The following is a 27,009-nucleotide window of genomic DNA, read 5'->3' as shown; positions in this document are numbered from 1 at the left end:
ATAAGCGACACATGACTTTTGCTAAGATTTCATTAGCCAAAGCAAATCCAATGGCCATGCTTAATTTCAAAAAGGGAAGAGGAGTAAAATCCTACCGTGAGCTCAAAAGGAGGAAAGCTGGAAATATTAGATGAACCATACCAACTCCTTTTTCTTTATTTATTTTTTATTTTTTTATTTTTATTTTTGTTACTATACTTTCAGTTCTAGGGTACATGTGCACAACATGCAGGTTTGTTACATATGTATACATGTGCCATGTTGGTGTGCTGCACCCATTAACTCATCATTTACATTAGGTATATCTCCTAATGCTATCCCTCCCCCCTCCCCACACCCCACAACAGGCCCGTGTGTGATGTTCCCCTTCCTGTGTCCAAATGTTCTCGTTGTTCAATTCCCACCTATGAGTGAGAACATGTGGTGTTTGGTTTTTTGTCCTTGCTATAATTTGCTGAGAATGATGGTTTCCAGCTTCATCCATGTCCCTACAAAGGACATGAACTCATCATTTTTTATGGCTGCATAGTATTCCATGGTGTATATGTGCCACATTTTCTCAACCCAATCTATCATTGATGGACATTACTCTTTTTTCTAGCAGTTTTTAGAAATGGCTAGCAGGAAGAAAATACAACAGAGAAAAATTTCAGTAACAAACAAGAACATATACAAATAACAAAGGGGCTCATTAGAATATAGCTGAATAATCCTAAAGGGTCTTTAGAGAGAATTGTCAACTTCTATATATTGAATCAAGTATCTGATTAATACAAACTCTAAGTTGGTGGCATCTTTTCTAAAAAGAGGTAAACCTATAGTACAATATACTCATCAATCTTTATGTATTCTGCCATTTTTGAAAGTTAATTTAATAACCTGAGTTTTCTATGTCCCAGTGGGACAAGAAGCACTTAAAAGGCAAAAAGTTTGTGCTATCAGAAAATTATTTTATATATAATCATTTCATAATACCTCCACTTACATATTTATTTTTTAAATAAGTATGAGTTCTGCAACACATGGCATAGAAGATCAGCACACAACAACTACTTGCATTCATATATACTAGCAATGAGTGCGTGGAAACTGAAATTAAAAATACAATAACATTTACAATTGCTCCAAAGAAAAAGAAATATGTAGATACAAGTCTAACAAAATATGTATAGAAGTCATATGCTGAAAACTACAAAACACTGGTGAATGAAATCAAAGAAGACCTAAATAAATGGAGAGATACTGTGTTCATGGATTGGAATGCTCAACAAATTAAATTTGTCAATTGTCCCCAAATTGATCAATAGGTTTAATGCAATTTCTAGCTAAATTCCAGTAAGATATTTTGTAGACATAGACAAGTTTATTCTAAAGTTTATGTGGAAAGGTACAAGACCTAGAGTAGCTAAAACAACCCTAAAAAAGAGGAATAAAGTGGGAGGACCCACTCTACTTGAAATTCAGGCCTACCATATGTCTACAGTAATCAAGACTGCGTGGTACTGGTGGAGGCATAGACACATAGATCAATGGGACCGAATACAGAAGCCAGAAATAGATTCACACAATATGACCAACCAATGTTTGATCAAGGTGTAAAAGCAATTCAATGAAAGATAGCTTTTTCAACAAATGATACTGGAGCAATTGGACAAAAATATATAGGCAAAATATGAACATCAACCTAAACCTCATACCTTTTATAAAAATTAACTCAAAATAGATCATAATTAAATGTAAAACTTAAGACTATAACATTTTTAAAACAAAAATATACAAGAAAATATTCAGGATCTAGAGCTAGGTAAAGGGTTCTTAAACTTAATGCCAAAACACGATCTATATGACAGAAATTTGATACATTGGACATAAAACATTAAAAACTTTTGTTCTGTGGAAGTTCAAGGGAAGAGGATGAAAAGAAAAGCTACAGACTGGGATAAAATATTTGTGAATATATTCACAAATATACAGATGTCAAATAAATAATGAAAAGATGGTAGATATCATTAGGTATTAGGGAAATGCAAGTTAAAACCACAGTGAGATATCACTATATACCTACCAGAATGGCTAAAATAAAAAATAATGACAACAAAAAATGCTGGCAAGAATGCAGATAAACTGGATCTCTCACACATTTCTGGTGGGAATATAAAATAGTACAGTTGCTCTAAAAACAGTATGACAGTCCTTACAAAACTAAACATGCATTTACCATACAACCCAGGAACTACATTGTTGGGTATTTATCCCAGAGAAATGAACACTTACGTTTATTCAAATACCTGTAGACAAATGTTCATAGCAGTTGTAACCAAAATCTAGAATCAATCCTCCAATAGATGAATGGTTTAAACAAATTGTGATATATCCCTACCATGGAATACTACTCAGCAATGAAAAGGAACAAACTATTGATACCAGGAACAATTTGAATGGGTCTCCAGAGAATTATATCAGGGTGGGGGGAGAAGAGAGAAGAGACAATCTCAAAAGGTTGCATACCATATGATTCCACGTAACATTCTTAAATGACAAAATTATAGAGATGTAGGACAATTTAGTTTAGTAGTTGACAGGGAGTAGGGAGAGGAGGAAGGGAAAAGATGGGTGTGACTATTAAAGTGTAATACAGGGTATCCTTGTGGTAATGGCACTGTTTTATATTTTTACTGTGGTGGTGGTCACATGAATATACACATGTGATAAAATTGCATAGAATTATATACACAGGCAAATGAGTACATATAAAACTGGTGAAATCAGAGTAAGATGAATGGATTGTATCAATGTCAGTGTCCTGGTTGTGACATTGTACTATATTTATGAATGATGTTATCATTGGGGAAAATTCGGTGAAGGGTATTTGAGATCTTTCTGAATTATTTCTTACAACTGCATGTAAATCTACCATTATCTTAAAATAAAACTTTTTAAAAATGAGTATGAGATTATGCTCTCATCCCTGTTTAATAAACAGAGAAAATAAAGCATGAAGGCAATCATCACTTAAGTTTCTATAAGACCTGGTAGGATGTCTAGATTAGGACTCACCCAAATGGGAGTTCTCAATTCAGAAATCAAGATCGGAACTAATACAAAATACAAGGATGACTAACATTTACACTAATGGAAAACCTGTCAGAGAATTCCAGCAGCCCCATATACAGTTGCCTGCAACTGCATAAGAGATCCTAAGCAAGTTCAATAGAATCAACTCAATAGAACCAATTGAGAATAATTGCTTGCTTTAAGCCACTAGGTTTTCGGATGGTTTGTTATGCAGTAATTAGGATTCTACACCAAGCAAGGGAGTGAGTGGTTGTAGCCAAACAGATGAATTTTAAATCCCAGTGAGTCTATTTATTTTAAATGCTAGAATTTATGTTTGTCTCAGACTATCTCTTGAAACTCATTTTCCAGAATACTCTGTAAGCATGTTGGAAGTAATGATGGGAGTTGGGTAATGCATGCACAAGGGAAATTGAACAACCATTCCTTGCCCTTGAAGAACTCACAATCTAATAAGACAAAACATCACTGCATTAAACGGCATGAGAACAGTTATAAGGCAACAAATCAGCAAGTTCAAACCGATATACTACAGCACAAATTGAATGCATGTGGCAGTGTATGGCTACCCAGGCAGCAGGACGGAGCTAGACATTTTGGGCCCTGAAGGCAACATTGCAGAAAGGGCCCCCTTTCCTTTGTTAATAGTGAAATAAACATCTCCAGCAATGCAGGGGCTAGTTGGATACTATTAACACTTCTGAAAAAGAAAAAGGAGGTAGCGTTCAGGGACAATTATTCTTGTTTTAATTTTTCTTTGTTTTCTGTTCCTGATAAGTGTTGTGTTTTTTTTTTGTTTTTTTTTGTTTTGTTTTGTTTTGTTTTTGACAAGCCACAGTTTCTCTGAACATCAATTTCCTCATCTACAGACTGGAGATAACAACCAGAGAGTAGTGGGTTGAAAGTCAGGGAATCTGGATTGGAATCTCAAATTTCTCATTTACTAGCTGTGTGACCTTAGATACATCATCCTCTTCCCCCAATTCAGTTTCCTCTTCTGTGAAATGATGAGGTTAAGCTGAATGGTTCAGAAGTTCCCCACCAACTCTAACGCTTGAGACCTCAGGTAGTTCGGTTGGTTTTGAGGGTTTAAAAAGTAATGTTGATGTGTGTGAAAACACTCCGTAAGCCATAAAATACTATACAGATGTTAGGAATATAGATATTTATCTAGTTCATTTAGAAAAAAGCTCTGCGGTTCTTCTCCAAATTTAGGGGCTTAAAATTGTCTGTCGAGGCAATACTTTCCTGGACCTTAGAAGTTTCTGACAATTCTTTGCAACTATCACTTGTTGAATAAACACAAATTTGGAGTAGGCAGGCCCACCAAGGCATCAGTAGTGCTATTGTGATTTCAAGGTTGAGCTCTTGGCCCAACTTAGAAGCTTAGGGACTTATTTAAAAAAAAAAAAAATGGTGGGTATAGTGGGTGGCACCAAGTTTTCTTCAAGACACTTAACAGTTAGAACACGCCCTTTCCATGAGGCTTGGGAGCCCAGTTTGTAAGAGAAAGCGGATTTCTAATCCCCGACCCTACACACACCCATCTCCACCCCGCCTTTAAGGACACCAAACCAAAGCTTTGTCACTCTGTTAGGCACAGTGTGGATATGGGAAACGCCCTGAAATGATAAGCAGCATGCTAGGGCGTGATTTGCGAGGCCGGTTCATTCTGTGTCCAGGGCACCAGCTCAGGACTAGACCAGGTGCACACCTCAGAAAGGCCTTGGTGCCGGAGGAGAGCGGGTGTGGGCTTCCAGGCAGGGGAGTCCGAGGGTAGTCGGTATCTTCAGGGCGTGCGCGAGTGGTGGGGCGCTCCTAGGTGCATCCAGTGCAGAGGGGGAGGAGGGACCGGAGGAGCTGTGCGGTCCCTTTAAGACCCTAACGCTCGCCTAGCCAAAGGAGGGGGGGCTGCAGTGGGGGCGCTGTGTGATGGGAAAGTAGCCGGCTGAGTCTCACACTTTCTCCCGATTTTTAAACTTTCGAGCCGGCGGAGCAGAAATAAAGCCATTGTGCCGGGGCGGAGAAAGGGTGCGTGCTTGCAGCGGCTGCGTGCTTGCGGACTCCCGCCAGCGCCGAGCGGCCGGCTTCTCGGGCCAAGTGGGGAGCGAGCGGGAGGGCGGGCGGGCGGGCAGGTGGCCCCGGGCCGCCGCGCCAGCGCCTTGGCTCTGCCCCCGGGAGCCGAGCAAGCCGCTGCTCCCTCGTGGTGTGAGGGCGGTGATGTTTTTCCTCCCACCCACTTTTGAGTTCCCCCTCCCCCCTCGCGCGCACTCTAGCTCTCGCCACAACCTGCGAGCCCCAGACCTCGGACGAGAGCGCCCCGGGGAGCTCGGAGCGCGTGCACGCGTGGCAGACGGAGGAGGCCAGTGCCCAGGTTAGTGAGCAGTGCCCGGCGCCCGCTTCCCTCACCTCCTTTTCCAGCCTTTGCACAGGTGGGTTGCCTTCTCTTGGCCGGAGCCGTCCCTGGAAGTTTCCTCAGGGTGCCCCAAATTCCCCTGCCACCCCAACCTGTTCTGTGGTCCAGCAGTTAGCAACCTGGATGGAGGTGGGGCCCAAGGCTTCTGACCAAAGCAAGTTGGAGGTCTCTGAATTCGAACTCACAGCTCGTCCCTCCCCACTGGGCCTGCATTTCTTTATGCTCTGCTGCTTTGAGAGGTCACTTAGGTACTCCACCCTGAGCTACCCAAGGGACTCTGCAGTCCCCTTAATCACTGCCTGTATTCCTGAGCCTGTTTTCTCATTTTGCTGATGAATACGTGGTAAAGTTAATGTAACAGGGTAGATGGGCGAAAGGCTCCCTATCCTGTCCTCTGGCCATCTGCCTCATTTTTTGGCCCTGACTACGGGGGTCAGAATTTGAAACACTAGGCTCTGGAAGCAACGCGGTATATTGCCAGAGCATAGGGCCCGGAAAGCCTGCTTTCCAGTCCCTCCCAGCCCTGCCACTAAAGTTATTTGAGTTCTCTGGGTCCCCCCAGTGCCCATTTTGAAGGTGGAGTTGTGTGGAATGAAATGAAATGACAGAAAGGTGTTTTGCAAGCCAAATGTGAGGCATTGTTTGTCAGTCATAAGCAGCAATGAAAGCATTTCCTCCAACAAGAGATACCCTGGGTTAAAACTGCCATTTTCAGTGGCCACACACCACCAGTTAACTGAACTTTTCTTGCTGGGTGGTAGAGTGGGGAGAGGATTTCAGCTGATGGACAAGGGCCTGAGACTCCAGTGTCTTTCTTATTGTTTGTTGGAAAGAAAATTTCTACCCTAGGGGCTGTCCCACAGATGATAGTCAATGTGAGATTACAAGGTCAGTCAAGCCTCTCAGGAGGATTAAAGAGACACTGTGGGACGTGAAGAACTGGCTGACATGTGTTCATCCCTTAGCCTTCCTGTGGGGATGTCTCTTTGCTTCTGTTCTACCCAGGAGACCTGTTCTGAAAGTGGGCTCCTGACACTTGATGGCCCAGATTGCCTTGCAGTCACAGCTGGGCAAGGAGCAGTTGGTCCCTTTGCTTAACGCAAATGAACAATGTGAATGCTTGTTTCATGGAAGCACCTTAATAAATACCTTTCTTTTGGTACTTGATACATTTCTCTTTCTCTTGTAAAACACAGGAACTCTCCCATCCCACCTCCACTACCAGTGTTAGTTGCAGGGTTTTGGTTTTTTTGTTGTTGTTGCTTTCTTGAGTCCTGGATCCCCTGAAACATGTCAATGGCTACGTGTCTAAGTAACCTGTAAAAGAGCCAGTGCAAGTTCAATGGCACAGCAGCCTGTGTGAAGCAGACAGAGAGTTAATGCAGAAATAACTCCAGTTAACTGGGTCAAAGTATAATTTGAAAAATTAAGGACAGTTTGGGTCTTTGCAAGAATAAGAGTCGGCTAAGTTCGCTGAGCAATGCTTGCTAGTGTTTACTGCTGCAGTCCCAACACATGTTTTGAACCACCCCCTTCCCCAAAAGAAAAAGCTGAAGAGATAAAGAGAAATTGAACAGTGAGGAGATCTGGGGAGGGAACTCTTCTTGGTTCATATTTCTGCACAGAATACAAAGGCAGGACTTCAGGATCTTGTAAATCAAAAGTGAATATTTATAAAGCGATTCATTTTCTGATGTTCTCCATCACAGCCTGGGAGGCCACACAGATGACAGGAACGCCAAAGGAGATTAATTGCTCTCTAGTTACCAACTTTTTTATTTGCTCATAATATTAGTTGGGACCTAAGAAAGGCAAAAAAATCTATGAGCTGTTTTCTTGCCAACTTGAGTTATGAAGCAATGCTACTGTTCACCGAATCGCCCAACCATTATACAAGAAAAGCAGCCCTGTTGATTCTCGTATGGGGAGACCCTAAAACCATGGTTTCAGAAACACCCATTGAAATCCATATATGAATGTGATAAATTGGATTTCAGTGGTTAAAAATCTTTCTCTTTTGGAGGCTTGGGGACTAAACTTATTAGAATAGGCTCAGGAAGAACCTCACTGAGGTGGGTAGCTGTGTTAAATTGTTAATGAAAATGGTTTGTTTCAAATAAACGTGGTAGCCCTCAAGGGACAGTGACATTCTGAGTGATTGTAAGTGGGCCACAAACTCACAGAGGGGACCAAGACATCAGAACTGAGGGTAGGAACATGTCCTGAGAGAATTTGGTTCTTTAAGGAGCAGGGAGGACGTAAAGAAGGAAGGCAGACGGTGCTGCAAATCTTGCCTGATAACACAAATTACTCTGTCATCAGTTCTTCCTTGGTTATGCATTCATAATTTGAAACAGTGGATTTTGAATGACCCAGGCAACTTCATAGCATTTAAGTAGGAGCTGTAACATCTACTTCAGAGCCCAAAGATATTCAATTCTCCAAAATGATCGTTTTGCATTCCTTCAAGTTCTTTATGTGCAATGTTTAGGTTGGACTTTCTGGAAAGATCAGTGAGTTCATTTCCCATTCAGATTGAATCTGGTGTTTTTAGAACATTTCAATATTTTCAGATCACCCATTGGAAGAATTTTGCAAACTCTAAAGTCTGTGGAAATGACCCGTGACTAGATATGAGCTACAGCAAACTTTCTGTGTTCCAATGTTCAAAAGGTTTAAGATTTCTACCCCTTACACTGGGAATGCCAATCTCATGTTTTGAAGAATTGTAGTTGTTTTAATGGCCTTTTGCATGGTGGTGCAAGGTGAACAAATTATCTGTTTAATTTGCCCAATGTCCCCTAAAAATGGCCCATTTAAAATTTCCATTTTACAGTGGACTTCTTGGGGGAGGAATATGTCGGAACCATTTTAAGCAATAAAACTTTTCAGGTGTTTAATTGCATCCATTTGCTAATTACATCTATTCCAAAATTAGTTGCCAAACCAAAGATCCTTGTAGATCTCATAGAGGACACAGGAGAAACTGATCAATTTGTACTTCATTCCAAAAGGATTAATGGTAAAAGTAGAGTCTTGAAGCTAAAATTAGTTAACTTTCATTTCAGAAATTGCTTGGTCTCATGCTTGTTACTTTTACCTTGTTTGCTAAAATAACCGTTTTTGCAAGCTAAAGTTTCCCTTTTCTCCCAAAAAAAATCTCTTGAGAAATCAACTTTAATTCCCTTAGAAAGGAAGATTTCAAAATTTATTTTCATTTTCCTATGACTTGCCTGTAAGGACTTAGCCTCAGCTTTGGATAGGAATGCACCCTCATTCACTTGAATTTTCGCCCACAAGCTTTGCAAGACAGAAGAAGCAAGTCCTTTATCTTGTGCAGGCAAACAATACTTACGCTTATGTAAATTCTCCGACATTTTTTTTTTATTCTAGCAGGTTAGAAGCCTGAACATCAGTGACCTCTATCAGTTCCAGAAGATCTGTGTTAAGTCTTTTTTCTGCTTTCTTCCCAACAGCTTGAAGGTTCTGTCACCTTTTGCAGTGGTCCAAATGAGAAAAAAGTGGAAAATGGGAGGCATGAAATACATCTTTTCCTTGTTGTTCTTTCTTTTGCTAGAAGGAGGCAAAACAGAGCAAGTAAAACGTAAGTGTCTTGCATTTGGAAAATAATACACTTTTTATAATTTCTTTGAAAATGTGGCTATAATCTGTAGCAATTGTGATTTAGCCCAAATGTGGCCGTGCCATTATTCTAAGAGAAGCAAGTGAATATTACTGGTTTATGCATGAATTGATAAAAGAATGAGAGCTTTGAATCAGGCCAACTAAATTTGGGGCTGTTTTTCTGATTATCATGTAGTCTTTGTCTCATAGAACATATGACACATTAGCTTATTTTCTTTTCCCTGTTCTAAACTATACAAATCTCATTACATTTTATGTAACTCTAGAAATATCTGACAGATGAGCTGGAATTTTCCCAAATTTCAGACTCTTCAGCAAAGGCTTTCAGTTTATGAAAAATAATGACACAGAAAAGAAAAAGAAAAGCAGGCTTTGCCTATTCCCTTATGCCGAAAAACGAGGAAGGATGAAACCTTCCTATGAACTGGGCTCAGATGAAAAATCTTTTGAGGAAATTGAGATTCCAGGGACCGTTAGCAAATTGGATGCCATTTATTGAAAAGAACATCCCCGCAAAGCCAGGGAATATTTCTAGAAAGTCAGCGATCCGTGTAATGGGCTAACACATTGGAGAAAGCAGAGAGTGGCAGGAAGTGGGGGTGAGGGGGGGATAATTAACCCTCCTTGCTGCCACGTTTAGGAGATTTATGAGTAACGGTCGACATCTCCGTTCTTGCTGCCTTTGCACAATGTGGGTCTTACCTTCTTTGGGCCACTTGCAGCCACCTCTGAGGTAGATGCTTGCTCTAAATTTGAAGGAAAAGACTAAGCTCTAGTTCCCCTTTTTGACAGCATCAAAAGAAGCACAAAATGGAATTGGTCCAAGAGGGGCATTCTCTGCTCCGCTGAACTTATTCATGAGAAGGAGCTGTGAAAATATTCTTGGTAGGAACTGAAGCAGCATCTGAAGCCCATCACTTAAACCTTTATCTCTTTTATCACATAAGTTAAATAGATCAGGCAGAAGGCTTGCTGACAAGGAGAACAGTGCCAAGCCTATTCCATCCTTAAGTGTGTTTCTGTCCCACTACAATTTTCATAGTAAATGTAGTCTTCTTCCTGGGAGAAATAGTGTTTAATAGTGTTTTTGATTACGCTTTTGAGCATGAGCAGTCTATGGTGATATCTAGTATGATTGGGACACAAAAGGAAGTTTAGTGGGGCATGATCTCAGCAAGGAATCTTGGATCAGCCTCTACTCTTGTATCCCTCAAATTGCTTCCTTCTTCTTCCACTGGAATATAGTTCATCTCAGAATCCTCCTCTTCCAGAAGCCTTCCTTGATTTAAGTGGATGTGACAGAAGCATCCATGCATTCTCAGCTCAGCTCACAATTAGCTGGGCTTAGGGATGAAGTACAACGTACATTATTTGGGTGATGGTTACACTTAAAGTCCAGACTTTATGCGATATATCCATGTAACAAAACTGCACTTGTACCCCTTAAATTTATACAAAAAAATCTTCCTGTCTTAGAGAGAAACTTCCCTTATAGCCTGTTAATGATGACCTCATGGGGAAAGCTTGTAACTCTCAGAAGACCATCTCTTATGGAAAGCCTTTCATATTTATGAAGAATTGAATAATATTGTCCATGAAACTTAGACAAAGAAAGATGTGACTTAAAAAAATTACAAACCCAAATCTACTACTTTCTAATATTTCCTTGTGCTTATGAATTTGTCCCAAGCCCTTTTGATATTCAATTGGTGCCAAAGTGATTATGTAACAGATGGCCTAGGGCACCAGATCTGGTCCAGTGTTTCAGGCTTATTGTCAGATGATGAGGCTGAGGTCATGGTCCTTCCCTTAATGAGCCACTGAGCATCATTATGTGTGTCCATGCCCAAGCTAACTATTCTGAAGACATGCAAAATCATCTCTGCTAAAGGGAAAACCTCAAAGCATATGTCCTATGTTTGTTGTCTTGATATATGCATACACATACACAAACACACACAATATGCATTCACAGAGATTTATATTGCAGCTCTAACAGTGAGAAGTCAGAAGCAGTGGAAATGTCAGTTCATAGATAAATAGTTACAAAAATGATCCAGGTAATGCAATGTAATGCTACCATTAAAAACACTGTTTATTGAAAATTTGGTGGCCCTGGGAAATGCTTGTTAACTTATTTTTAAGTTTTTTAAATTATAAAATTAATATGTATGCTTATTATACAAAACAACATGAAAGCATCTGAGCTTCATGTGGAACATGTGTCCCTAAACTCTCATTCCACTCTCCTGGGATAACCATTATTAGTGGTTTGCTGTGTGATCTTCCAAACTACTTTCTTTGTTTTATAAAATTATATATACATGTCTGTATGATATTTTGTTTTACAAAAATAGGATATTATATACACTTTTCTGTGATTTGCTTTTGCTCAATAATGTGTGTAGGACATCCTTCCATGTCAATACGTTGCAGTGTAATAGTGCCATATTCTTTCTAATGCTTGCATGGTTTGCAGTTGCATAAGTTTGCATTGGTTTATTTAACCAGTCTATATTTGTAGATATTGAGGTTGTTTCTGGTTTTTGCTATTAAAAGTAAGGCATTTATGAACATCTTTAGGCACTTATTCAAGTATTTGTGAGAAATAGTCGAAGTGCATGTTCAGTTTTAATCTTGATAAGTACTGTCCAATTGCCCTTCATATAAGTTGTATTAATTTATGCTCCCACCATCTATGTATGAAAGTCCATTTCTAATTCCTTCACCAAGATTATAATCAATCTTTGTATTTCGGGGCCATTTTAATAGGAGAAATAATCTGTCAGTTTTGCTTGGTATTTTTCTGTTTCTGCAGCATCTTTTCAATTATGTACTAGTTCAATTTTATATCTTCAGTGAATTGTCTATTTTTTAGTTTGGTTGCTTGTGATATTTATTTGTTAAAAACTTACTTATTAACCTTTTATATTTTAAATATTATTTTTGATATGCCACTTGTTTTCATCTTTAAGTTGTATTTTTCCCATATAGAAGTTTCAAAATTTTACGTAGTCTGATCTGTCATTCATTTTCTGTATGGCTTCTGGATTTCTTATTTCTAGGAAGGTCTTTCTCACCCTATATTTTTATATTTTCTTCTACTGCTGCCATAATTTTATGTTTTACCCATACTTCTCTATTCCATCTGAAATTTATATTCCCGTATGGTATGCAATGGGGAACTAATTTTTTTTAAATCTCTGGATGGTAGGTTTATGAATGTTATTTTTGCTCACTTTTATGCTTCTGTCTATTCCAAAATTTCCACAATTGGCAAGTTTCACTTTTAAAACAGGAGAAAAGCTCTTTTTAAAGTAAAAGTACATCTTATTTCCCATATTTTTACTGTGCATTTCTAGAGACAAGTTGGTATGTGAGTAGATGAAGAAATAGAGAGGTTTTCTAAAATTAAAAAGGAAAGCAACTGGAAAAACTTCAGAAAATGGGTAAGAGTAGGCCTGGGACATAAACCCTTCACGTCTCTCCTTGTCTGACACCATTTTACCAAAAGAAGGCAAAGTTTTTTATCTTGCAGGGGCTGGTTAGAATATAAGCTTTTAGGTCAAGGAATGTGTTTTGTAGCCTGTTTGCTCTCCTATTTGGGGCATCAGGGGGGAATGACGGGGGATGCCATTATGGTCAAAGATGCTCACTCAATTGATTCAGAAATCTGAAGAGGTGTGGAAAAAATGCTTTGTTTGTGGAAAGCTCATCACAAGGAATGGTGAAGGTGGGTGCTGCCACTTGCTGGTAGCTAATTAGCCATAGTTACAATTTCTCTTATAAGAGAGAAGACAGGCTCAGGAAACCCAAAAATACTGATAGTGCATTGCAATGGATGAATGAGCCATTTGTTGCTTACATAAAAGTTTGTTACTGTTCGGCATCAGCAAGGTTTGAGGTCTTTAGCTGGGAAAAGGTCCTTCTGTATAACTCCATTATGCTCTGTTGTTAAAGTTGTAGTCAATGGGGCCAGGAAACTCTTTTGAAATTCAAAGGAGCGTAACATTCACAGCATAATATTCATGCAAATATGGGACAAATGGGCTGAAGAGTTTGCCCCTTTGGCAGATCTAACTTAGGTAATGAACTATTGATCAAAGTGAGGTTGAAGAATTGAGTTGTTAAGAATATTCAATTATGTATTTCTAATAGGCCAGCCTGTGCCAAGTCTGGCAAAGGTTCTGGAGAGAGAAATTGTTCATGTATTTCATGGAGTCCACTCCTGCTTTACAAGATAGTTAACTGGATCTTCAAGGAGCTAGATTGTCACTTATTTTTCTCCTCAAGAGAAAAGCTTCCAACATTCAGATTTGGCTAAAAGTGGGCCTCTGGACTTCTCAGGACAGGCAAGCCACCAAAAGATTGAAGGGAAGGAAGAAGATACTTAGAAAGTTTGAAACATGTGAAGCCCACTTAGAACTTCTCTGTCTATTGTGAGAGCCAGCCAGGAAGGCATGGGTTTTCCTCCTCCAGATTCTCCCTTGGACATTTGAGGTGATTATTGAACAAGCAAATGAGTGGACCTGTTCACATCTTAGAAGTTCAATTAAGTGGAATTAGAAGAAAGGAATACTTAAAATTAGATAGCTTAATGCTTTTCAAAGTATACTCTTTATTGTTTTTTATTTTGGTGAGGGGGCAGTAGGTTTTGTCATGGAGGCTCTGTAGTTAGCCTAGATCCAATCCCTAGCTCCTTGACTTACTTATGTACCTTGGGAATGTTACCTAAACTCTCCAGCTTTAGTTTTCTTATCACTACGGTGGGGGAAATAATAGCGTAATGAGCGTGAGCATTGTCATTTGAAGAAGAAACGAGACTGTGTACACCAAGTGCTTTGCATAGTGGCTGGCACGTAGTAAGTTTTTCATAAGTGGTTGCTATTAGAGCAACTCTCTTACAAGCCAAAGATATTATCCCCTTATAAAGTGAGAAACTTGAAACTCAATGAAATCAAGTGACTTTGTTCAAGGACAAGCAGCAAGTACCAGCCAGAGGCAGAACCAAAACCCAGGTCTCCGAATTAAGTGTTCTGTTCACTATACCCATTTGCCTCCTGGAATTCTTTGAAGAAGTCAGTTCATTGTCTTGAATAGAAGCCCAGTCCTTTATACATGGCAGCCACTTAGCACATAAGAGATGATCCAAGTAAATGAATAAAAATTTTCTAACCCAAATTCCTAAGAGGGACGGTATACTATTTGGGAGTTAAAAGACTGAGACAAGGACTAAAAATTTTTCCAGAACCTACATTTGCTAACCCAAAGGAAAGTTGTGAGGAAGGTTAAAAGTATGTGCCTCTATGTCTATGCTTCTTTTTTTTTTCTTTTATTATTATTATACTTTAAGTTTTAGGGTACATGTGCACAATGTGCAGGTTAGTTACATATGTATACATGTGCCATGCTGGTGTGCTGCACCCATTAACTCGTCATTTAGCATTAGGTATATCTCCTAAAGCTATCCCTCCCCCCTCCCCCCACCCCACAACAGTCCCCAGAGTGTGATGTTCCCCTTCCTGCGTCCATGTGTTCTCATTGTTCAATTCCCATCTATAAGTGAGAACATGCGGTGTTTGGTTTTTTGTCCTTGCGCTAGTTTACTGAGAATGATGATTTCCAGTTTCATCCATGTCCCTACAAAGGACATGAACTCATCATTTTTTATGGCTGCATAGTATTCCATGGTGTATATGTGCCACATTTTCTTAATCCAGTCTATCATTGTTGGACATTTGGCTTGGTTCCAAGTCTTTGCTATTGTGAATAGTGCCGCAATAGATATACGTGTGCATGTGTCTTTATAGCAGCATGATTTATAGTCCATTGGGTATATACCCAGTAATGGGATGGCTGGGTCGAATGGTATTTCTAGTTCTAGATCCCTGAGGAATCGCCACACCGACTTCCACAATGGTTGAACTAGTTTACAGTCCCACCAACAGTGTAAAAGTGTTCCTATTTCTCCACATCCTCTCCAGCACCTGTTTCCTGACTTTTTAATGATTGCCATTCTAACTGGTGTGAGATGATATCTCACTGTGGTTTTGATTTGCATTTCTCTGATAGCCAGTGATGGTGAGCATTTTTTCATGTGTTTTTTGGCTGCATAAATGTCTTCTTTTGAGAAGTGTCTGTTCATATCCTTTTCCCACTTTTTGATGGGGTTGTTTTTTTCTTGTAAATTTGAGTTCATTGTAGATTCTGGATATTAGCCCTTTGTCAGATGAGTAGGTTGTGAAAATTTTCTCCCATTTTGTAGGTTGCCTGTTCACTCTGATGGTAGTTTCTTTTGCTGTGCAGAAGCTCTTTAGTTTAATTAGATCCCATTTGTCAATTTTGGCTTTTGTTGCCATTGCTTTTGGTGTTTTAGACATGAAGTCCTTGCCCATGCCTATGTCCTGAATGGTAATGCCTAGGTTTTCTTCTAGGGTTTTTATGGTTTTAGGTCTAACATGTAAGTCTTTAATCCATCTTGAATTAATTTTTGTATAAGGTATAAGGAAGGGATCCAGTTTCAGCTTCCTCCACATGGCTAGCCAGTTTTCCCAGCACCATTTATTAAATAGGGAATCCTTTCCCCATTGCTTGTTTTTCTCAGGTTTGTCAAAGATCAGATAGTTGTAGATATGCAGCGTTATTTCTGAGGGCTCTGTTCTGTTCCATTGATCTGTATCTCTGTTTTGGTACCAGTACCATGCTGTTTTGGTTACTGTAGCCTTGTAGTATAGTTTGAAGTCAAGTAGCGTGATGCCTCCAGCTTTGTTCTTTTGGCTTAGGATTGACTTGGTGATGTGGGCTCTTTTTTTGTTCCATATGAACTTTAAAGTAGTTTTTTCCAATTCTGTGAAGAAAGTCATCGGTAACTTGATGGGGATGGTATTGAATCTATAAATTACCTTGGGCAGTATGGCCATTTTCATGATATTGATTCTTCCTACCCATAAGCATGGAATGTTCTTCCATTTGTTTGTATCCTCTTTTATTTCATTGAGCAGTGGTTTGTAGTTCTCCTTGAAGAGGTCCTTCACATCCCTTGTAAGTTGGATTCCTAGGTATTTTATTCTCTTTGAAGCAATTGTGAATGGGAGTTCACTCATGATTTGGCTTTCTGTTTGTCTGTTATTGGTGTATAAGAATGCTTGTGATTTTTGTACATGGATTTTGTATCCTGAGACTTTGCTGAAGTTGCTTATCAGCTTAAGGAGATTTTGGGCTGAGACAATGGGGTTTTCTAGATATACAATCATGTCATCTGCAAACAGGGACAATTTGACTTCCTCTTTTCCTAACTGAATACCCTTTATTTCCTTCTCCTGCCTAATTGCCCTGGCCAGAACTTCCAACACTATGTTGAATAGGAGTGGTGAGAGAGGGCATCCCTGCCTTGTGCCAGTTTTCAAAGGGAATGCTTCCAGTTTTTGCCTGTTCAGTATGATATTGGCTGTGGGTTTGTCATAGATAGCTCTTATTATTTTGAGATACGTCCCATCAATACCTAATTTATTGAGAGTTTTTAGCATGAAGGATTGTTGAATTTTGTCAAAGGCCTTTTCTTCATCTATTGAGATAATCATGTGGTTTTTGTCTTTGTTTCTGTTTATATGCTGGATTACATTTATTGATTTGCGTATATTGAACCAGCCTTGCATCCCAGGGTTGAAGCCCACTTGATCATGGTGGATAAGCTTTTTGATGTGCTGCTGGATTCGGTTTGCCAGTATTTTATTGATGATTTTTGCATCAATGTTCATCAAGGATATTGGTCTAAAATTCTCTTTTTTGGTTGTGTCTCTGCCCGGCTTTGGTATCAGGATGATGCTGGCCTCATAAAATGAGTTAGGGAGGATTCCCTCTTTTTCTATTGATTGGAATAGTTTCAGAGGGAATGGTACCAGTTCCTCCTTCTACCTCTGGTAGAATTCGGCTGTGAATCCATCTGGTCCTGGACTCTTTTTGGTTGGTAAGCTATTGATTATTGCCACAATTTCAGAGCCTATTATTGGTCTATTCAGAGATTCAACTTCTTCCTGGTTTAGTCTTGGGAGGGTGTATGTGTCGAGGAATTTATCCATTTCTTCTAGATTTTCTAGTTTATTTGCATACAGGTGTTTGTAGTATTCTCTGATGGAAGTTTGTATTTCTGTGGGATCAGTGGTGATATCCCCTTTATCATTTTTTATTGCGTCTATTCGATTCTTCTCTCTTTTCTTCTTTATTAATCTTGCTAGTGGTCTATCAATTTTGTTGATCCTTTCAAAAAACCAGCTCCTGGATTCATTGATTTTTTGAAGGGTTTTTTGTGTCTCTATTTCCTTCAGTTCTGCTCTGATTTTAGTTATTTCTTGCCTTCTGCTAGCTTTTGAATGTGTTTGCTCTTGCTTTTCTAGTTCTTTTAATTGTGATGTTAGGGTGTCAATTTTGGATCTTTCCTGCTTTGTCTTGTGGGCATTTAGTGCTATAAATTTCCCTCTACACAGTGCTTTGAATGTGTCCCAGAGATTCTGGTATGTTGTGTCTTTGTTCTCGTTGGTTTCAAAGAACATCTTTATTTCTGCCTTCATTTCGTTATGTACCCAGTAGTCATTCAGGAGCAGGTTGTTCAATTTCCACGTAGTTGAGCGGTTTTGAGTGAGTTTCTTAATCCTGAGTTCTAGTTTGATTGCACGGTGGTCTGAGAGATAGTTTGTTATAATTTCTGATCTTTTACATTTGCTGAGGAGAGCTTTACTTCCAACTATGTGGTCAATTTTGGAATAGGTGTGATGTGGTGCTGAAAAAAATGTATATTCTGTTGAGTACCCAGATTCATAAAGCAATTCCTGAGTGACCTACAAAGAGACTTAGACTCCCACACAATAATAATGGGAGACTTTAACACCCCACTCTCTATGCTTCTTATATTTCCCTGACTTCTCAGTAGGATTGCAATGTCTTCATAGTTTAATGGAAAGAGGACTGTGCTTAAAGTCAAGAGACCTGGTTTCCGGTCAGTCTTCTCTTGTTTGCCGTGTGGTATTGGTTGAATTATTCATGTTCTATGAAGTCAAGATTCACTACTTACAAATTGAAAAGAATTCTTGCCTTCAGGACTGAAAACTAAAGGAGAATAGTATAGGGGCTGGGGAGGTGGAACGAGGGAAACGAAGGCCCTGGTTTTGTGTACTTGGAGCAAACCATATAGATGTTTAATATTGTCACAAGGTAATTGCAAAGAATATTTTATCCATTTAAGATTTATAGCCTGTCTGCTTCTAGAAAGATTAGGTCCACATTAGAGGTGAAAGAATAGGGGCAAGATAATGTTTTTAAAGATGAAATAAAATAGAGATCATCTGAAGAAAATAGAAGGAATAGATGTTTTTAACATTTGGTTTAGTAGATTATAGCATTTATACTGTAAATTTGGCTTATGCCTCCCAAAAGGATGAAAAGAGAAACTTTGGGTTTGTTGTCAAGAGAAAATTTACAGTTTCATCTACAGAGGTTATTCCCACCTCTAACCCACTCAAGCAGTATTGATCATGGGATGTTTGAATAAGGCACATTCTGGGTAACCTTGGTTTCATAGAAAAAAGAATTGTCTGTTTGACATTTCTTTACTGACACTCTGTAAAGGAAGAAGACAAATATTAAATTATAATTCAATAAAGGACTTTCTATAAGCAGTAAGGAAATGCATTCCAGGTACTTTCCCTTTGAATGATCTAAATTGGAGAATAGAACATGGAAATGTTAAATAGATGTTTAATATGTCTACTAGACTGGATTGTCAACTAACAGATGCCCTAAGCAAGCCTTCTATTAACATGATTTGTTTCTGATTTTAAAATAGATGCTCATTGTTAAACATTCAAAAGATACATAAAAATATAAGGAAAACAAAAATGGTCAGTAATCACAACATGTATGGATAACCATAGTTAATTGATATATATATATATATATATATACACACTTGTAGTCTTTTTTTCTAAGCTCAGTTATACAAATATATTAGTTTACAAAACTGAAGCACTTTTTAGACAGTATGGATCAGGGTTTGCTTATTTATTTATATAAACTTAGGGGATACAAGTGCGGTTTTGTTACAAGAATATTCTGCATAGTGGCGAAGTCTGAGCTTTTAGTGTAGCCATCACCCGAATTGTGTACATTGTATCCAATAGGTAATTCCTCATTCCCCACACTTCTCCTACCCTCCCACCTTTCCACATCTCCTGTGTCTATTTTTCCAAAATGTATGTCCATATATACACATTATTTAGCTTCCACTTGTAAGTGAGAACATGCAGTATTTGGCTTTTTGTTTTTGAGTTGTTTCACTTAAGATCAATTCACAATTGAAGTCTCTAAAATGCACCTGTAGTAAAGATATATCCCATGTTGTCTGTAAGTGAAAGCTGGGCGGTTTAGACATGAGTTGCAGGATATGCAAATTTGATTCTATTGTGAAAAGTTCAAGAGCTCAACTTTTATTCTTTACCAAAGGGAACAAAAGTATTCCTGATCAAACAGAAAGTCTTCCTTCACAGAGATTTGCACCGCTAAAGTGCTGATAGGAAGAACAATTTGGTTTTTTGAACAGGCGTTTTTATTTTTGCCCAAAGTCCTATGCCATATGACATGGAAGAGATGATATTAGCCTGAAAAAATATTCAGGTCAGGTTTCATCAGCTTAGCAGCCTTTCTGTAAAAGGATCTCCTCATGGCCTCATAGTAAAGACTAATGAGAATATCATCAACTCCCAGTTGTTTATGCTAATGAAAGATAGAAGGGCACAATAAATTGAAATTTCATGGAAAATCTCCAGTTCTCATCTTAATGGTGTCACCTTGCTTGACTGCCAAACCTCTTTGAACTATGGACCCTTTTCTTTTCGATGGGTTTGCCCACCTGCTAATAGGAAAGTAAAATAACCACAAAGCAAGTAGTGAGAGGGCCATGCTGTGGGAGGCCCAGGCGGGTGAATCACGAGGTCAGGAGTTGGAGACCAGCCTGGCCAACATGGTGAAACCCCGTCCCTACTAAAAATACAAAAAATTTAGGTGGGCATAGTGGCGGGTGCCTGTAATCTCAGCTACTCGGGAGGCTGAGGCAGGAGAATCACTTGAACCCAGGAGGCGGAGGTTGCAGTGAGCTGAGATTGTGCCACTGCACTCCAGCCTGGGCGACAGAGCAAGACTCCATCTCAAACAAAAAACACTCAGTATATAATTTTGGGCAGGTGATCCAGCAAGTAGGAAAAAGATAATTAACTTCTGAATGAAGGAAAAAGCTGCATACACAGGACGGAGAATTTTGCTTCTTCATGACTTTCTTTTTTTCTCTGGCGTCTGCAGGCTGGAAATGAAGTCTTAAAGTCCTGAGAAAATATGGCACAGAGTCTTCAACTCTAGAAACCCAATTGTCAGAGAAATAAGAAACGTTTTCCCCTTAACTACTACATCTTGCCCTTCCTACATTCTGCTTCAAGTTTGATAAATGACAGAAGAGACGTACTTATGCCTTTATTTTTTATTCACTCTTCTAGTAGCCTTTTAAAGAAAAAAAATAATTAAAAAGGAATTTGTTTACTTGATGTGTCCACTCATATAATGAATAGCAGAGATTCATCTTTTTTTCCACTGACCACGTATTATAGTAGAATAAATATTATTGTAATACTGACATGACAATGTGTCTACAGTAATAACTCTTATCAAAAACAGTTCTCGGGAATGTCTTCTTGATTTTGGACTGGTGGTGAAGTTACTGACCTTTGCCTAATCCTGGGAGCTAGTCAGTAATGATTGGCAAAACATTGATGGCATAGTGACACACATCTGTTGTTGTTTACTTTTTGTCATCATTGTTCCTGTTAACAGGGGCCCCTAAAGTAGCAGAGATAGCCACCTCTAATGAGGGCAAGCTGATACATTTGAAAAATAGCTGTGATGTTGCAGGTTGAAGATCCATCTCACATGTTAGTTGGAATTCCTTTGGGACCAAATTCTACTCTCAGACACCATTAGTTAGCAGTAAGTCATGCATCCTCCAGTTTCTATCTCTCTGTTATTGGCAAGTGATCACCTTAATTTTCTCGCACACATCTCCTGGAAGCTGGCGAGGCATCCTTATTTCAATAAAATGAGCTGATTTGTGCTTTTTGTCCAAGATGATATACTGGGGTTTTACGTGTTATTGATTATACTGCATAACTCATTAAATTCTCTCCTTGGTAATGTCAACAATTTTTAAAATTTCAAATTTATAAGCATATACTGAAATTGACTTTATCATAGTTTCTCAAATTTGGTGATTGTCCAATGTGTTCATGGTGAAATTAGTATAATTGTGCTAACCACTCAATATTGGACAACCATGCTCAAACATGTCTTAAAAATTATGATGTTCCAGCACTTTTGGAGGCAAGGTGGGTGGATCACCTGAGGCTGGGCACAGTGGCAGGTGCCTGTAACCCCAGCTACTCGGGAGGCTGAGGCAAGAGAATCACTTGAACCCGGAAGGCGGAGATTGCAGTGAGTCAAGATTGTGCCATTGCACTCCAGCCTGGACAACAAGAACAAATCTCCATCTCAAAAGAAAAAAAAATTATAATGTTTACTTTTTTGATGTGCTATAAAAATATCAGTGTCAGTAATTGCAGAAGCATTGTTTAATAGCACTAATGGCATGACTATTCAGCTCCTTGTCTGCCTTCAGTTCCTAAATTTGCTCCTTCCAGAAGTTGTAGGTTTCTGTCTGGGTCATAATTAGCCAAATCCCATGTTGCCGAGATAATAAGACCAATACACTTGATGAAATACCATTATGTTTTCATTTTAGATCAGGTTTCTATCAGCAGTTAGTGTTTGAGTAAGATATTTGCATCCTCAAGAAGCATAGTTTGGAAGACACTGGTATGTGGGATAAATGCCACGTGAACAAATGAGGAAAGTGCTGTTAGGTTTAAAGAGAATGAAAAATAACTTTTAGCTGGGGTGATCTTGTCTTCCCATCAAGATTTCAAAGCCCTTAAAAGCATGAGCACTATTTTATACATTATGTGTTGTCAATGATGTAAATACAAAAATGCAAAATAATCTCTGCCAGCTGCACTATTTTATATAGTCTTTGTTGAGTATTACTTGACTTCACTACAAACAACATTGATTTTTAAAAGGTGATCAAAGCTGTGTTAAAAAGGTATAGTAGAAAGGTAATTTGAGAAAAGGTTAGTAAAGAATATGTGGAAGCTCTTTACTTTCCAAGTTCTAAAAACAGTGACCTGCACCTTACCAACTACGTAGCAGGAGAGGCAGAATTCTGTAAAGGTTATAGTCTTTGGTTCTAAAGCTACAAGATATAGGTTTTAATTCTATTTCCATACCTTGATTAGTCATGTCAACTTGGGCAAGTTACCAAACCTCTCTGTGCCATTGATCCCTCAGTGGTAAAATGGGGCCAATAATGAGACCTACCTTGTAGGGTTGTTGTAAGAATTTAGTGAATTCAGATATGTACAACCCTTAGAGCAGATCCTGCCTCATAGGAAATGCTCAACAAATATAACTTGTTGTTTTTGTTATTGTTATCACCATTGTCATCTGGCTCTATATTTTTCTTGCAGTTGGTTCCCTGGCTGCTTTTTACACTTATCATCTACCTCCTAGCCTTTGAGCCAAATTCGGGGCAGAAAATTCAGATGGCTCAGCTTTCAAACTTTTTCTAATAATACTCCTTAGAGGCTGAATTTGGGGGAAAATGTAATCTATTGGCTGAAATCAGTTAGTTGGGTTATCTGTGGTTTTCAAGAATAATGGTGAACTCACATGTATTGAAGCGATCCATTTAATAGTGTCAGTGAAATAATCTATCATAAAGATTTTTTAGAGAATAGATAGCAACTTTCCTGAAAGTTATATATTAAAAATACCTTCCTCATCACATCAATATATACTGTCCTTTTGGAAACAGACTTTACTGCAAGTCAGAATCTTAAACAGTTTGGAAGAGAGTTTTAGAAATGTGCAAATGAACTTGAAACCCACATTTGTATAGCTTGTTTTATTTCAGTGCTTGAGTAGTCTTTTCAGTGGTCTTTATCTTTTATTATCCCCTTTCTTCTTTATCAAGTAAGAAAAGGGTAGGTCATTCAACCATGCAGAACATACAGCTGATAGGAAAACGTATTCAGTTTCATATTTTAAATAGGTAAATGTTATGTCAACCTCTGATTGAGCTAATCTAAGCAAGAAAAATAATTCAGAATCAAACGCATAATATACAGGTTATAGCTTACTCTGCAATGTGGATTTAAATCTACAAAGTAACTTTTAGCTTACCTCCATTCAAGTTTTAGTGGCCCCAGACCCATATAAGTATGAATATTTATGCTAACCTAGTAATGCCATTTGAAGGAGCCACCTTGTAGGATTTGCTTCCACATGTATACTCAGATTCTTTCTGAAATGTTGAAATAAGTTGTATATGTGAAATGCAAATCACTTAAGTGTTTGTCAGTGAGACTATACATTTATTGTACAGAAACAGTAACTCTCATTTCACCAAAATGGTAGAGAAAGATGCCTTATTTAGATGTTAGTCTTGGGAAATTCATAATCATCTCTCATCAGTTAAATATACTGGGATTATTAAAATATTTAAAATGTTTCTTACCATGTCCTTGAATGTTGTGGAGCAGAAGTTTAATTTGTGTCTATACCAAAAAAAAAAATGTATTACTAAGATTTGGCTGAAAAACACTAACATTCTGCCTTAAAAGTATGTTCTGTTTTCTTTCAATTAATAAATATTTTAAGCACGTACTTTTAGCTCACAAATAGAGATTAATATAACTATGTTGACAATGATGATAGTATCATAAAAGGGGAAATAAAAATGGTTACTAAAATGAATATATATTCAACCTTGCCAATAAGAAAAAGAAAGAAATATTGGTTCCATTTTCCCTTACTTAACCAAGTTGCCAAAACTTTAAACATTCCATTGCTGTGCATTCTCACTCACCGCTAATGGGAAAGTAAATTACTGCGGCTTTTCTGGAAGGTTGTCTGGTAATGTAAATCAAGAATTTGAAAGTACTCAAAACATTTGACCCAAGAAATCTACTTCTAAGATTTTGCATTAAGAAAATACTTAATGTTGCAAACAGAACTTTATATATAAGGATCTTTGTCATAATTTATTTAATGGAAAGAAATGGAAACAATCTAATATCCCAAGATAGGGGATTGGTTAATAAATTATGGTTCAGCTGTGTATTGGTGTAGAACTATGTAACTAGTCATGAGGTATGGGTAAACTATTTAATGGCACAGGAGTGTTCTGATATGTTAATTTATAATGTAGTTTATAAAATGTATATAATATATGCTGTTAATTTTGTAATGAAACCTTTATACACATAACCCATGGAAAAAAAAGATCAGAAAGAGCTTCCAGTTTCCAGTCTGATAAATGGTGATCTTGAAGGTTGTCATTCCTGTTGTCAAAAGAAAAAAAACTGAATGAACTGAAAATCAACAATAGATGCAGTAAGATGGGAAATGGAAATAAAAGGTATACAGATTGGGAAGGAAAAAACAATATTACCTTTGTTCATAGATGACATGTTTTTCTGCGTAGAAAATCCCAAGGAATCAACAACAATGACAAACACACTCCTGTTACTAATAAGTGATTATTGTAAGGTTGAAGTATACAAAGTTAATATAAAAGTCAATTGCTTTTCTGTCTACCAGCAATTAACAAGTGGAATTTGAAATAAAAAATACAATATTATTTATATAAGCAGTCGTTAAAATGAAACAGGTGTAAATTCAACAAAATGTGTACAGTATCTATATGATGAAAGCTATAACATTCTGATGAAAGAAATAAAAAACTAAGTAGAATGGAGAGATACTCCATGTTTGTGTTTAGGAAGACTCGATATTGTCAAGATGTCAGTTTTTCCCAACTTGATGAAGAGATGCAATACAATATCAGTAAAATCCCAGCAAGTTATTTTGTGGATGTCAACAAACTGACTCTAAAGTGTATATGTTAAGGCAAAACCCAGAACAGCCAACACAATATTAAAGGAGAACAAACTCACTACCCAACTTCAAGACTTACTATTAAGCTATGGTAATCAAAGTTATGAGATATTGGCAAAGTAATAGAAAAATAGATCAAGGGAATGTAATAGAGAGCCCAGAAATAGACCCAAATAAACATCATCAACTGATCTTTAACAAAGTAATTCAATGGAGAAAAAATAGTCTTTTCAATAAATGGGTGCTGGAACAACTGGGCATCCATATCCAAAATGTAAATAAATCTGGACATAGATTTCACACCCTTCACCAACATTTACTCAAAATGGAACACACACATGAGTGTCAAATGCAAAACTAAAGAACCCTTAGAGGATAATATAAGAGAAAAATTTAGGTAACCTTGGATTTGGCAATGACTTGCTTTTTTAACTTTCAGTTTAGGTTCAGGGATACATGTGCAGGTTTGTTAATACAGACAAATATGTGTCACGGGGGGTTGGTGTACAGATAATTTTGTCCCCAAATACTAAGCATAGTACTCAATAGGTATTTTATCTGATCCTCTCTCTCCTCCCACCTTCATGCCTCGAGTAGGCCCTAGTGTCTGTTGTTCTCCTCTTTTTGCCCATTGGTCCTCATTATTTAGCTCTCACTTATAAGTCAGAACATGCAGTATTTGGTTTTGTGTTCCTGCATTAGTTGCTAAGGATAATGGCCTTCAGCTCCATCCATGTTCTTGCAAAGGACATGACCTCATTCTTTTTTATAGCCGCATAGTATTCCATGGTGTATATGTGCACATTTTATTTATCCAGTCTACTGTTGATGGACATTTAGATTGATTCTATGTCTTTTGTATTGTGAATAGTGCTGCAGTGAACATATGCACGCATGTGTCTTTATGGTAGAATGATTTATATTCCTTTGGGTGTATGCCCAATAATGGGATTGTTTGGTCAAATGGAAGTTCTGTTTTTAGGTCTTTGAGGAATCACCACACTGCTTTCCACAATGGTTGAACTATTTTACATCCTCTCCAGCAGTGTATAACCTTCCCTTTTCTCCATAACTTGCCAGCATCTGTTATTTTTTGACTTTTTAGTAATAGCCATTCTGATGGGTGTGAGATGGTATCTAATGGTGAGTTTGATTGGCATTTCTCTAATGATCAGTGATACTGAGCATATTTTTATGTGCTTGTTGACTACATGTGTGTTTTTTGAAAAGTGTCTATTCATGTCCTTTGTCTACTTTTTAATGAGGTTATTTGTTTTTTGCTTATAAGTTTGTTTAAGTTGCTTACAGATTCTTGATATTAGACCTTCGTCAGATGCATAGTTTGCAAATATTTTCTCCCATTCTGTAGGCTATCTGTTTACTCTGTGGATGCTTTCTTTTGCTGTGCAGAAGCTCTTTAGTTTGATTAGATTCCACTTGCTAATTTTTATTTTTGTTGCAGTTGCTTCTGGCATCTTTGTAATGAAATCTTTGCCAGTTCCTTTTTCTAGAATGGCATTTCCTAGGTTATCTTCCAGGGTTTTTATAGTTTTAGGTTTTACATTTAAGTCTTTAACCCATCTTGAGTTGACTTTTTGTACATGGTTTAAGGAAGGGGTCTAGTTTCAGTCTTCTGCATATGGCGAGCCAGTTATCCTAACACTACGTATTGAATAGGGATTCCTTTCTCCATTGCTTGTTTTTGTTGACTTTGTCGAAGATCAGATGGTCTGTGACATTATTTCTGGGCTTCTTATTCTGTTCCAGGCAATTACTTTTTAGATACAACACCAAAGGTTCTATCCAAGAAAGAAAGAATTGATAAA

General features: G+C 38.0%; 1 protein-coding gene across 7 annotated transcripts in view; it reads left to right on the top strand.

The window, feature by feature from the left end:
* The window catches only part of CHRDL1 (chordin like 1), a 226,606-nt gene that overhangs the window by 95,584 nt on the left and 104,013 nt on the right, over positions 1 to 27,009 (top strand). For 2 of the 7 annotated variants that reach the window (XM_054473172.1, XM_054473174.2), the window contains one exon: positions 8,968 to 9,095. In XM_054473172.1, coding sequence (XP_054329147.1) covers positions 9,002 to 9,095 — 94 coding nt within the window. In that variant the 5' untranslated portion in view covers positions 8,968 to 9,001. Of the gene's footprint in view, positions 1 to 5,243; positions 5,508 to 8,967; positions 9,096 to 27,009 lie in introns of those variants that run through there. The other 5 variants (XM_054473181.2, XM_054473178.2, XM_054473176.2 and 2 more) reach the window with 5 other exon arrangements.

This window comes from Pongo pygmaeus, chromosome X, assembly GCF_028885625.2.
Source record: "Pongo pygmaeus isolate AG05252 chromosome X, NHGRI_mPonPyg2-v2.0_pri, whole genome shotgun sequence".
Lineage (NCBI taxonomy): Eukaryota > Metazoa > Chordata > Mammalia > Primates > Hominidae > Pongo > Pongo pygmaeus.
This window is presented reverse-complemented; position numbering and strand designations above follow the sequence as displayed.